Raw genomic sequence first — 13,130 nt, forward strand, 5'->3', positions numbered from 1 at the left:
ATATATATATATATATATATATATATATCTACAGGGTGCCAAGACTTTTGCACAGCACTGTACGTTTTTACTTTTTTGTTCTATTCCAGTTACAGTTCAGTAATAAATACATTCCACTCTAAAGCCATCATCATACTGTTAAAAAGTAAAACGTTCACACATACCGTTTGTTTTTTTTTTCTTCTTCTTTTGGCAGCTTCTGAAGCTCCTTCTCTTTCCGTAGCTCTCTCTTTCCCTCACAGTGAGGACTCGGTTCTCAGGAAACAGAAACTGATCAGACCCGAGACCGGAGACTGGAGTGGGCGTGTCTAATACAAGGTCGCTTAGAGAGACAAAACAACACCTTAGATATAGTTTCTGTTTATTCCAGCGTTATGGGATCATGGTCATGCACTGACCTTTTTATACTGTACTTCCTTTTATACTCTACTTCCTCTTTAAAATGTATTAATTATGTGAAAAAGTAAGTACACCCTTTTTTTTGAGCATTTCAACCAAAATGGAAGTCAATCACCATTTCAGCGAGATTGATGACATGCGGTTACAGTTTCCCTAAATGGCTCTTATACCTCAGCTGTTTTCCAGTTATTTTTTTTTTTATGAAAGAATGATGTTACCGTTCAAAAGTTTGGGGTCACCCAGACAATTTTGTGTTTTCCATGAAAAGTCACACTTTTATTTCCCACCATAAGTTGTAAAATGAATAGAAAATATAGTCAAGACATTTTTCTGGCCATTTTGAGCATTTAATCGACCCCACAAATGTGATGCTCCAGAAACTCAATCTGCTCAAAGGAAGGTCAGTTTTATAGCTTCTCTAAAGAGCTCAACTGTTTTCAGCTGTGCTAACATGATTGTACAAGGGTTTTCTAATCATCCATTAGCCTTCTGAGCAGGGCTTTGAACCGGTTCAAGGAACGAAAACGAAAACCGGGAACTTTTTCTATTTCACATGGAACAGAAACGAAACCAGAAACTTTATTATTTTTTATGTTCCGGAACAGAAACGCTTATTAAAAATAATGGTAACCGGTTAATACCGGTTTTTATTTCGTTCCTCAAAGTTTCTGTAGCCTACAAATAGTCATTCTTCTCCTGCGGAAGTTTCTATGACCCGCTGGGGTTCACTTCCTGTGTGACGTTCGCTGATTGAATGGAGAGAGCGGGAAGGTGGACTGCTAGTGAATACTAGGTGAATTACTGAGTGTCTGAGCAAAGAAGAGCCTGAACGTTGCAACCTCCCTATTGGCTGTTTCTAAAAATGTATCAGTTGTTGCCCCTCCCACGGGAATCATCGCGGGCTCGAGAGACGAGACCTGACGAGTTAGTTCATTGGTAGCAGAACAAAATGTCTGGACACAAATCGGGTTTTCAGAAAAGGAAAGAAAATAAACGGAGGGTCGAAAATAAAAAAAAGGAGGCAGAAAATGCAAAACGAGTTTTAAGGTAGGACAAATGGTTACTTTTCTGAGGCAGCCCACCGTGGCTGCAGGCTTTCAGTTGTGTCATTGAATGGTTACTTTTCTGAGGCAGCCCGCCGTGGCTGCCTGCAGGCTTATTTATTATAGCCCATTTAGTTAAAATAGTTGATATAAAATGTTTATAGTTATAGTTATGTGATGGTTGTCCTGATTTAGACTGGTGTTTTTTTTGGGGGGGGGGGTTGCGCGATGTTGCACCCGGGTCCAGATTAGGGCAGAACCGGCCCTGGCTACATTTCAGGTGTAGTTTGTTTTATGTATGTATGTACTTGCATAGATGTGTACTTCCAATATGGCGCCTAACAAAATCTCGCGGCGCGGTGACGTCATGCGGTAGCCCTCTATAGGGCCTGACTAGCCTTTGGTAACACACTAAACGAATTATCTTTCATTTTTGGCACTTTTTCTGTTTGTGTAGATGGGAAGACATACTGAGAATCCAAATCGCCAACATTTGAAATAATAATTGTTTTGAATTATTTCTTGTCTTATTTAATGAAGGTTGTAATAGAATTAGCCTACATTTGGCTTAAGCTGGATGAGACAGAGACATCATTTTATAGCCATTTGTTAAACAGCTGACAGGGAACGTAATTAACCGTTCCGGGAACGAAATTTTTTTGTTCTAACCGGTTCGGGAACGTCTATTTAATGGTGGAACCCAAAACCGGAAACGTTAAAATTCCGTTTCTGTTCGGAACGAACCAATAGGAAAAAAATTCCGGTTCAAAGCCCTGCTTCTGAGGCAATGAGCAAACACATTGTACCATTAGAACACTGGAGTGAGAGTTGCTGGAAATGGGCCTCTATACACCTATGGAGATATTGCACCAAAAACCAGACATTTGCAGCTAGAATAGTCATTTACCACATTAGCAATGTATAGAGTGGATTTCTGATTAGTTTAAAGTGATCTTCATTGAAAAGAACAGTGCTTTTCTTTCAAAAATAACGACATTTCAAAGTGACCCCAAACTTTTGAACGGTAGTGTATATTTTTATCCATTTTGAGTTACATTTAATGTTAAGGCACGCTGTCGAAGAAGTTACTCCCGCGGTTATTCCCAACCAGCCTCTCTTTTGTTTTTTTCCTCCTTTTTGAAGTTCATCTCATTATCTGTAGCCGCTTTATCCTGTTCTACAGGGTCGCAGGCAAGCTGGAGCCTATCCCAGCTGACTACGGGCGAAAGGTGGGGTACACCCTGGACAAGTCGCCAGGTCATCACAGGGCTGACACATAGACACAGACAACCATTCACACTCACATTCACACCTACGGTCAATTTAGAGTCACCAGTTAACCTAACCTGCATGTCTTTGGACTGTGGGGGAAACCGGAGCACCCGGAGGAAACCCACGCGGACACGGGGAGAACATGCAAACTCCACACAGAAAGGCCCTCGCCGGCCACGGGGCTCGAACCCGGACCTTCTTGCTGTGAGGCGAAAGCGCTAACCACTACACCACCATGCCGCCCACTTTTTGAAGTTAATAAGAGGAAAAAAAAAAACCACAGCCTGCAGCTCGTCATGTTACCAAGAAACCACAAAAAGCGTAAACTCCTCTGTCCTCAAGATGTCGGAGAACTTACTTCCGGCTTTACCTCTGACTGAGACTCTTTCCATGAATGTTAAATAAACATCTCCTTCATATCAGTGATCAGTGGAATTACACACATCCTTTCATTTTTTTTTTAAATCACTGTTTTCATCTTTCTTTATTTTCTTCTCATTATTTGAAGAAATATATTTATTTAAACAGTAAATTAATTTCTTATTTGTTCACACTGCTGCTAATTATTGGTAGCTTGACTGAATCATCCCTCCGTTCCCCCCTAGGACAGAATGCATTTGGCAAGGATCTGCTCATTTGAGACTTTGGCAACAAATCAACTTCAACGCGCACGTGCGCACACAGACCCACACACATGCTAGCAGTTAGTATATAAGCCTGTTAGCATGATCGCTGTTAGCATGTTACCAGTTAGCATGATGATGATGATGGAATGAGCTGTCTCCAAAAGGCAGACCTCGCCTTTGGGCAAATAGTTGTCTACTTTTGATGTGTCTTTTGGTGACTCACCAAGCCGATGCGAGACGTACAAATACGCCCGCAGTTGCTGCATATTACCATGCTAGCTGTTAGCAAGTGAGCATGTTACCATCTTAGCCTTAGCATGTTAACATGCTAAGTGTTAGAATGTTAGCATTAACATGCTTGCATGCTAACATGGGAGCTGTTGGCATGTTAGCATGCTAACAGTTAACATGTTGGCCAAAGTTTTTTCTTTCCTTCCTCTTCCCCATATCTTATTCTTATTCTTTTTTATATTTGTATATGTAAATACCTAATTTAATTTATCTAGAAGTTTTCCTCTATTTCTATTCTCTGTTTATCCTGTAATGATGCTACTGGAATTTTAATTTCCCTGAGGGAACCCGCCCAAAGGGATCAATAAAGTTCTATCTAATCTAATCTAATCTAATCTAAGTATGTTAGCATGTTAGCTGTTAGCATGTTAGCCATTAGCATATTAGCATGCTAGCTGTTAGCACATTAGTCTCAGTGTGTTAACATGCTAGCTGTTAACATGTTAGCATTAGCATGCTAGCATGCTAACAGTTAACATGTTAGTCAAAGTATGTTAGCCATTCGCATATTAGCATGCTAGCTGTTAGCATATTAGCCTCAGTGTGTTAGCATGCTAACAGTTTACATGTTGGCCAAAGTATGTTAGCATGTTATCTGTTAGCATATTAGCATGCTAGCTGTTAGCATATTAACCTCAGTATGTTAGCATGCTAACAGTTAACATGTTAATCATTAGCATTTTAGCATGCTAGCTGTTAACATGTTAGCATTAGCATGTTGTCATGCTAACAGTTAGCATGTTAGCCATGATATGTTAGTGTGTTTGCCTTAGCATGCTAGCTGTTAACATGTTAGGCTTAGCATGTTAGAATACTAACTGTTAGCATGCCAGCTGTTGGCATGTTAGCATGCTAGCTTTCGGCATGTTCGCATTAGCATGTTAACATGCTAGCTGTTAACATGTTATCAGTTAGCATGCTCATATGCAAGCTGTTAACATGTTGGCATGCCAGTTGTTAGCATGTTAGCATGCTCAATGTTAGCATGTTATCTTTTATTGTGTTAGCATGCTAGCTGTTACCATGTTAGCTGTTAGCATATTAGCATGCTAGCTGTTAGCGTGATAACTGTTCTGCTACAGCTCAACAAGCACACTGTGTTTTCTCTGTGGAAATGCAGTCTAGTTTGGAATTGGGGTTGTAAATTTTATTCTGTATTAAATGATCAAGGCGGGGGGGGGGGGGAAGCCCAGACAGAAGGCAGCACCAATTTTAGGGATTTTTGAAGCTTCTTCTGGTTCCTCATACTTGAATCCTTCTCTAGAAACAGGAACTGATTACTTCTGAGATCAAAGTGGGCGTGGCTAATTCAAGATGACTTAGAGAAACTGAATCTTCCTGTTCCAAAAAGAATTGCATTGGTGGAGAGTTTTATCATATTTCCTGTTATTTTCTCAATCTGGAACAGCTCCAGGGAATTAGCTCACACAGATGTTATGGAATTCATTTGTTGTGCTGAATAATGTTTTTTTAACTCCACACCACCACAGATTTTGGTCTGATCTTGTAAATTTATGCTGTGATATTTTGTACTCGTTTGTACATTTTTAATCAAAAGAAGGCTGTTGCACAGAGTTGGTCAGATTATCCTTCAGTCCGTGAGTACACTGTCATTAAAGGAGAGTGCATGAACTCAACTGAAACATCAGTGCAATGTTCTTATTCATCTGAGTCAAAATAGTGAATTAAAAGCATGATAAAATAAAGTGTATCCCATGCACACACTGCAATTTCATGACATAGTATGGTTTAGTATTTTGTAGCTCCATGAAATGGTGCACCAATTAACTATCAGGGTGAAAAAATGCAGTACAGTAGGGTGTGCTGGATCAAGTGCTGTTTTACGTGTTGCTGAATAATGAGTGTGGAAGCCATATTGTTGAATATACAGCCAGGACTATTCATGCAGCAATACATTGGAAATATACTCGACTGCTGAATATATATATATATGTGTTATTTACCAGCTGGGAGGTCCGTATGGTGAAATACTGTGACCGAGGTCTTGAAAGTACTGAGCGAGGCCCTCTGGGCCGAGGTCAGTATTTAAGGCCGAGGTCACGGTATTTCACCATACAAACCGACCTTAAGCTGGTAAATAATATATTTATTTTTTTCTTTACCAAATTCTAACAGAAAACGAGAGCGCCCGAAAGGGAAAACCGAGCCGAGCCGCCATTTTGAATCCTCATTCACGGCTGTAATGCAAACTGCTTCCTCCTCGGTATACAAGTGCACTTCCATGGCAGGAAAAAAACTACATTGTGCCGCCTATGTAGTCCCCTATTTATACAAAATTGAGTCATTCAGGATTCAGCCATGTTTTTGCTCGGCGTTAGCAACAGTTAGAGGTTTTTAGCTTTCTCCTGAAATGTTTTCTTTTATTTCTTCTTCCTCAGGGTAGTAAAACTCGCTTTCGCTGTGAACACTGTCATTATCGCTATCCATGATGTAAAATTAATGCTATTCTCCTGAGAAATGCTGGCAAAAATTTATCAGATTTTTGATAATCTTATAAATAAATCTTATAAAAAAGATAAATGTTGATAAAAATTGCTCCTATGTTTGTTGTTGTTGTTGTGAACGAGCGAGGTGCCAGAGGTCCATAACCGGGGTCTACAGGATACGGACCCGTTCGCCAGCCAATCAGAGTGCAGTATTTGATGCAAACTGCACCACGAAAAAAATAAAGATCTTTATTTTTCCTCTTGGGTTTTCCCCATTGGTTGGTTGGTTGGTTTGACTATGTTGGTCACATTGCCAGTGTTTGGATTAGGATTTTGTCAACTTGCTTGGATTCACTCTTTATAATTAAAACATCTCTGCACCTGAATATTACCTTACCAGTGCAGTCTGCTTGATATATATATAAATTTTTCCTGTTATGGTGTAACTTATTCATTTACAACTTGTTGCAACAGAAAATGGTGTATGATTGGTTTTGCATGCATAGAAATTGTTCTCCAGGGCGATGTTTCACTTTGATTTCCAAACTTGATTTCCCAGTTTATCTAAATTTAACTCGGAAGAAAACAGTACATATAAATATAACATGCGAATTTCTTTCATTTCAAAATGAAGCATAGAAGAATGCAGGAGATGTGTGAGCAATGGTCAAAGACCGAAAATCATGAATAGACCAGATAAAGCACAAATCCGAATAATAACTATAGCTGCAAGTGGTGATGAAGGGCCCGAGCACCTCCAGTATACCAAATCTGACATGAATCCAACAAAATGCCTTGGAGGAGAATATCAAAACACACAAACCCAAAAATAACTCACTTCCTGTTGAGTATGGCTAATATGATGTCCATTACAATTTTGTTTGTCTTGGGGCTCTCCACACACCTACCAAATTTGACATGGATAGGTGAAACTATATACCAGACAAAAGTCTCAATGTCATGTGGGGGCGCTATGGGGTCCCCCGGACATACCTGGGGCCAAGCCTCTATCTCTGAGTACCGGTGGCCAGGACTGATGTGTGTACCAAATTTCGTGAGTCTTCGCCCATGAGAACCACCTCAAAAATGGCCAAGTCTTGAAGAAAAAGAACCTGAAGAATAATAAGAGTAATCCTTAGGAAAATAATAGAGCCTTGGACCTTGGTGCAGCACCCTCTGGTGGACACCAGAGGGCACATATCTCCAGTGCTCGGGCTCTAATTAAGGTTCAAAACATGAAAATAGCAGGCACAGAATAAAAAGCTCGGAACTTATACAAGTATAAGATTGGCAAGACTTCGCACACTGACTAAATGTTTGAACCATCTGTACCGTATATCATCGATAAACAGGAAGTGTTTGAGTATTGAAGAAGGACAATATGTAATGTTGTGGTATTAATGGCTGGTTTAGTTGATTTTTAGTCTTACATGGTTGCTATGATCAATATATTTCCTATTATTCTCTTTTGTTACTGCAGTCGGAGGCCCAGGAGCTGACTATCGTGAAGATGTCGAAGTTTGGCGGAGGGATTGGAGCACCCAGTAAGGAGGAAAGACTGAAAGCTGCAGCAGAAATCCATCTGAGATTGGGACAGATCCAGAGATACTGTGAACTCATGGTCGAGCTGGGAGAGGTAAAATCTCTTCAGAATCTCTTCATCCAGCTCCATCTATTGAGAGCCACGGAAGTGTATCGTGAATATTTTTCTCGCTTTATATTTAAATAAACATTTAAAACACACCAAATTTATCCTGAATTGCTAGATAAGAGAATTTAAAACACTGAATTGATGTGAGTTGTGATGGCCGAACGCTCCGATGTCTTTCTCACTGTTGCTGTTTTGACCGAGAGTTCATGAGCGCTTCTTGATTTTGTTCAGTGGGAGAAGGCGTTGTCCGTGGCTCCCGGTGTCTCCATGAAATACTGGAAGAAGCTAATGCAAAGGTGTGTTCCACAAAGCCAGATTCATCCGATTTATTTACTTTATCTGTGCAACACTGTGACACATTCAGAGCGATAAACTAAACTCTGATAAGTGTAAAATCCATCAGAATAGAACATTACCAGATTGTGAGTTGGACTGGTGAATGGGATCCGTTTTAGAGCCAGATGTTTATTGAAACAATGTTGAAATACACTTTAATATTACTTGGTTTAAAAATATTTATTGATTCCAAAAGGATATTTATTAATCCCAGAAGGATAAAAAAATGAAGAATAAAGTGCATTGGGATTATTTATTTATTTATTTATTTATTTTAGAACGTAATTCAATTTTGCAATTAAGGTAGCAATTTTAATTACACAGCAAGGAATTTGATGCAGTTTGTAGTGCATGGTAATTTTATACACTATAGCTACGCTATGGAGTCACATGAATGACATAAAAATGTAATAGAATAAGAAAATAAAATTTTAAAAGAATGATCCAGTTGTGTTACATAGGGTTGTTTTTTTCTCTCTCTTTTCCATACAGCCAGCATACAGCAGAGCAATAGGGCCAGGGTTTTATATTTTATTTGGAAACTTCTGAGAAAAAAACTCAGAATTTTTGAGATTAAAGTCGAAATTTTCGAGAAAAAAAGTCGAAATTTGAGAAAAAAAGTCGAAATTTTTGAGAAAAAAAGTCGAAATTTTCGAGAAAAAAAGTCAGAAATCTGCAGAAGGCGGGCTTCCATATGGAAGTGACACTCACTCGCGGCCAGTAGACATGAATGGCTGAGACCAGAGCCATGGAATTCAGAGTTGTGACAACCGGGGTACAGGAAGTCGGTTGGTGATGTGATAAGAATAAGAAAATTAATATAAAAGAATAAGAAAAATGCAGAAATAAAAATAAAAGAATAGGAAAATGAATGTAAAAATAAAAATAAACATAAAAATAAAAGAATAGAAAAATAAATGCGGAAATAAAATACGAAAAATAAATGCTGAAATATGCAGAAATGGAAATACATGAAGAAGAAAATAAATGCAGAATTAAAATAAAAATAGGAAAATAAATGCAGGAATATGCAGAAATAAAAATAAATGGAAAAGAAAATAAATGCAGAAATAAAAATACACAAAACAATAGGAAAATAAATACAGAACTAAAACTAAAAAAAGAATAGGAAAATAAATGAAGAAATAAAAAATAAAAGAATAAAAAATATATAAAATAATAGGAAAATAAATGAAGAAATAAAAAAAGAAGAATAAAAATGTATAAAAGAATAAGAAAATAAATGCAGAAATAAAAATAAAAGAATAAGAAAATCAATGTTTTTCATTATTTCTTTTGCTATTTCCTTTGCTCTTTCTTTCTTTCTTTCTTTCTTTCTTTCTTTCTTTCTTTCTTTGAAGGGCCAAGAAAATGGCTGGCTAGCCAACATGGGTATGTTATCAAATCATGCTGGTACGGAAGAGCGATAGTGCCACTAAGAAATACATTTTTTTTTTTAATTTCTGAGAAAGAAACTCAGAATTTTCGAGAAAAGAAGTCGAAATTTTCGAGAAAAGAAGTCGAAATTTTCGAGAAAAAAAGTCAAAATTTTCGAGATAAAAAGTCAGAAATCTGCAGAAGGCGGGCTTCCATACGGAAGTGACACTCACTCGCGGCCAGTAGACATGAATGGCTGAGACCAGTGCCATGGAATTCAGAGTTGTGACAACCAGGGTACAGGAAGTCGGTTGGTGATGTGATTCATGTAGATTCAAATACTTCTAGGCAGCGGCTTTCTGTTTGCTAGAGACTAACACAGAACCACTACATAACAAGCAAAACCCAATCCCGAAATAACATTTGATTAAGTCGTCCATTTCAGCAGCACTAAACACAGTAGTAGCAGACTGTGGCAGCGGGGGCGTGGTCAAGGGCCGGTCTGTGACAGGAGGGCGGAGTCAGGGAAGGTAAGTGGCAGAATCACTACACCTGATGTCAATTAACCCATGTTTGTGTGTGTCTTCCCAGTGACCGCGCCCTACTTAAAGAGGGAGAGCAGAGAGCAGAGGAGCTCATCCCCGAACCAGACGCCGGTTGTGTGTGTGTGTGTCTGTGTTAGTCACTGGATGTTTCACTGAAAAGTGTGTCAATAAAAGCCGTGTTCGCGAACCTGATCTCTGTCCTGCCGTCCTCTACCTAACAAAGAGTGGAGCACAGAGGACGGCAGGACAGAGATCAGGTTCGCAAACACGGCTTTTATTGACACACTTTTCAGTGAAACATCCAGTGACTAACACAGACACACACACACAACCGGCGTCTGGTTCGGGGATGAGCTCCTCTGCTCTCTGCTCTCCCTCTTTAAGTAGGGCGCGGTCACTGGGAAGACACACACAAACACGGGTTAATTGACATCAGGTGTAGTGATTCTGCCACTTACCTTCCCTGACTCCGCCCTCCTGTCACAGACCGGCCCTTGACCACGCCCCCGCTGCCACAGTCTGCTACTACTGTGTTTAGTGCTGCTGAAATGGACGACTTAATCAAATGTTATTTCGGGATTGGGTTTTGCTTGTTATGTAGTGGTTCTGTGTTAGTCTCTAGCAAACAGAAAGCCGCTGCCTAGAAGTATTTGAATCTACGTGAATCACATCACCAACCGACTTCCTGTACCCCGGTTGTCACAACTCTGAATTCCATGGCTCTGGTCTCAGCCATTCATGTCTACCGGCCACGAGTGAGTGTCACTTCCGTATGGAAGCCCGCCTTCTGCAGATTTCTGACTTTTTTTCTCGAAAATTTCGACTTTTTTTTTCTCGAAAATTTCGACTTCTTTTCTCAAAAATTTCAACTTCTTTTCTCGAAAATTTCGACTTTTTTCTCAAAAATTCTGAGTTTCTTTCTCAGAAATTTAAAAAATATATATGTATTTCTTAGTGGCACTATCACTCTTCCGTACCAGCATGATTTGATAACATACCCATGTCAGCTAGCCAGCCATTTTCTTGGCCCTTCAAAGAAAGAAAGAAAGAAAGAAAGAAAGAGCAAAGGAAATAGCAAAAGAAATAATGAAAAACATTGATTTTCTTATTCTTTTATTTTTATTCCTGCATTTATTTTCTTATTCTTTTATACATTTTTATTCTTCTATTTTTTATTTCTTCATTTATTTTCCTATTATTTTATATATTTTTTATTCTTTTATTTTTTATTTCTTCATTTATTTTCCTATTCTTTTTTTAGTTTTAGTTCTGTATTTATTTTCCTATTGTTTTGTGTATTTTTATTTCTGCATTTATTTTCTTTTTCATTTATTTTTATTTCTGCATATTCCTGCATTTATTTTCCTATTTTTATTTTAATTCTGCATTTATTTTCTTCTTCATGTATTTCCATTTCTGCATATTTCAGCATTTATTTTTCGTATTTTATTTCCACATTTATTTTTCTATTCTTTTATTTTTATGTTTATTTTTATTTTTACATTAATTTTTCTATTCTTTTATTTTTATTTCTGCATTTTTCTTATTCTTTTATATTAATTTTCTTATTCTTTTTATTTTTTCCTTATTTATTTTCGTATTCTTGTATTTTTATTTATGTTCTAATTCTTTTAAAAATGTATTCTTTTTTTTTTTGGCACTCCTGTGACTCCACACTGCCGTCTGTACTGATAGAAGAATCCAGTGAGAAGTTTTAGACTGCCTTTTAAAACTTCAGCAGAACATCATTTATATTTATATTTAGACTTTTAGCAGATTTTCTTATCTGTTGTGACTTACAAAAATGATAAGTGCCTCACGTCTCCAGCGATTCGTAACGTTAAAGACAAATACTAGTTTCTTCGAGTGCTGGAGTGGTCTAAGTGGTTACAAAAACACCGTTTCAACCTGAGGGCATAAATATTTTTTTGAAAACCAAGAAGAAATAAAAACGGTGTTATCCTCTGAAAAGGAAGGTCCTTAGATACAACTTTAGCAACAAACCTGTAACTAATTTATACTGCAATTTGGTGTCGAGAAAGACTTAATAGTTTTATTTTCATATCATTCTGATCTAGTAACACATACAAAGCCTCAGATTACTGCATTAAATGCTGCTGTAAACAACCACAGTGTCAGTGAAATAACTCCTGCCAGAAATGTCTTTGTGTTCTTTGCCCCCCCGTCTCATCCAAGATTTTCTAAAATTGGTTCATTTTGGGCGGCACAGTGGTGTAGTGGTTAGCGCTGTCACCTCACAGCAAGAAGGTCCTGGGTTCGAGCCCCGTGGCCGGCGAGGGCCTTTCTGTGTGGAGTTTGCATGTTCTCCCCGTGTCCGCGTGGGTTTCCTCCGGGTGCTCCGGTTTCCCCCACAGTCCAAAGACATGCAGGTTAGGTTAACTGGTGACTCTAAATTGAGCGTAGGTGTGAATGTGAGTGTGAATGGTTGTCTGTGTCTATGTGTCAGCCCTGTGATGACCTGGCGACTTGTCCAGGGTGTACCCCGCCTTTCGCCCGTAGTCAGCTGGGATAGGCTCCAACTTGCCTGCGACCCTGTAGAACAGGATAAAGCGGCTAGAGATAATGAGATGATAATGAGATGAGATGGTTCATTTTGTTGTATTTAATTTTATTCATGAATATTTTGCATGCCTTAGGAGAGCAGATCAGCTCATGCAGGAGGGCAACGATGACGTGATCCCATACTGCATTGCCACAGGCGACGTGAAAAAGCTGGTGAGTTTCTTCACCTCCAGGGGGCAGTTAAAGGAGGCGCTGCTGGTGGCGCAGGTGAGTCTGTCCAGGCGAATCACTCATAACTGTTATGGCAAAGCAAACACTAATCATTAATTATAAACTGCACCATAATAATAAATAACATCAGCTGACTGCAGTAAACCACTTGTGAAACATCTGTTTTATGGGTATGAAGGTTGATTGTGTTGTGAAATACTGTGCGTGGATGTGTGTATACTGTGCGTGGATGTGTGTATTTTGATCAGGGAGCATGTGAAGGTAATATTCACGGGCCTGCGATTCCCTCCATCACCCACTCAGCTTCCACAGACAACGATAACACTGAGATCTACACTGGGCAAGTACACACACACACACACACACACGTTTATCTTACTGAATTGCAT

At 38.8% G+C, this 13,130-nt stretch overlaps 1 protein-coding gene across 2 annotated transcripts in view; it reads left to right on the top strand.

The window, feature by feature from the left end:
- Positions 1-13,130, top strand: part of wdr17 (WD repeat domain 17) — a 391,349-nt gene that overhangs the window by 349,092 nt on the left and 29,127 nt on the right. For both annotated transcript variants that reach the window (XM_060924889.1, XM_060924890.1), the window contains 4 exons: positions 7,559-7,714; positions 7,961-8,025; positions 12,645-12,777; positions 12,990-13,081. In XM_060924889.1, the coding sequence (XP_060780872.1) occupies positions 7,559-7,714; positions 7,961-8,025; positions 12,645-12,777; positions 12,990-13,081 (446 nt within the window). The remainder of the gene's footprint in view (positions 1-7,558; positions 7,715-7,960; positions 8,026-12,644; positions 12,778-12,989; positions 13,082-13,130) is intronic.

Source organism: Neoarius graeffei, chromosome 7 (genome assembly GCF_027579695.1).
Source record: "Neoarius graeffei isolate fNeoGra1 chromosome 7, fNeoGra1.pri, whole genome shotgun sequence".
Taxonomy (NCBI): Eukaryota; Metazoa; Chordata; class Actinopteri; order Siluriformes; family Ariidae; genus Neoarius; species Neoarius graeffei.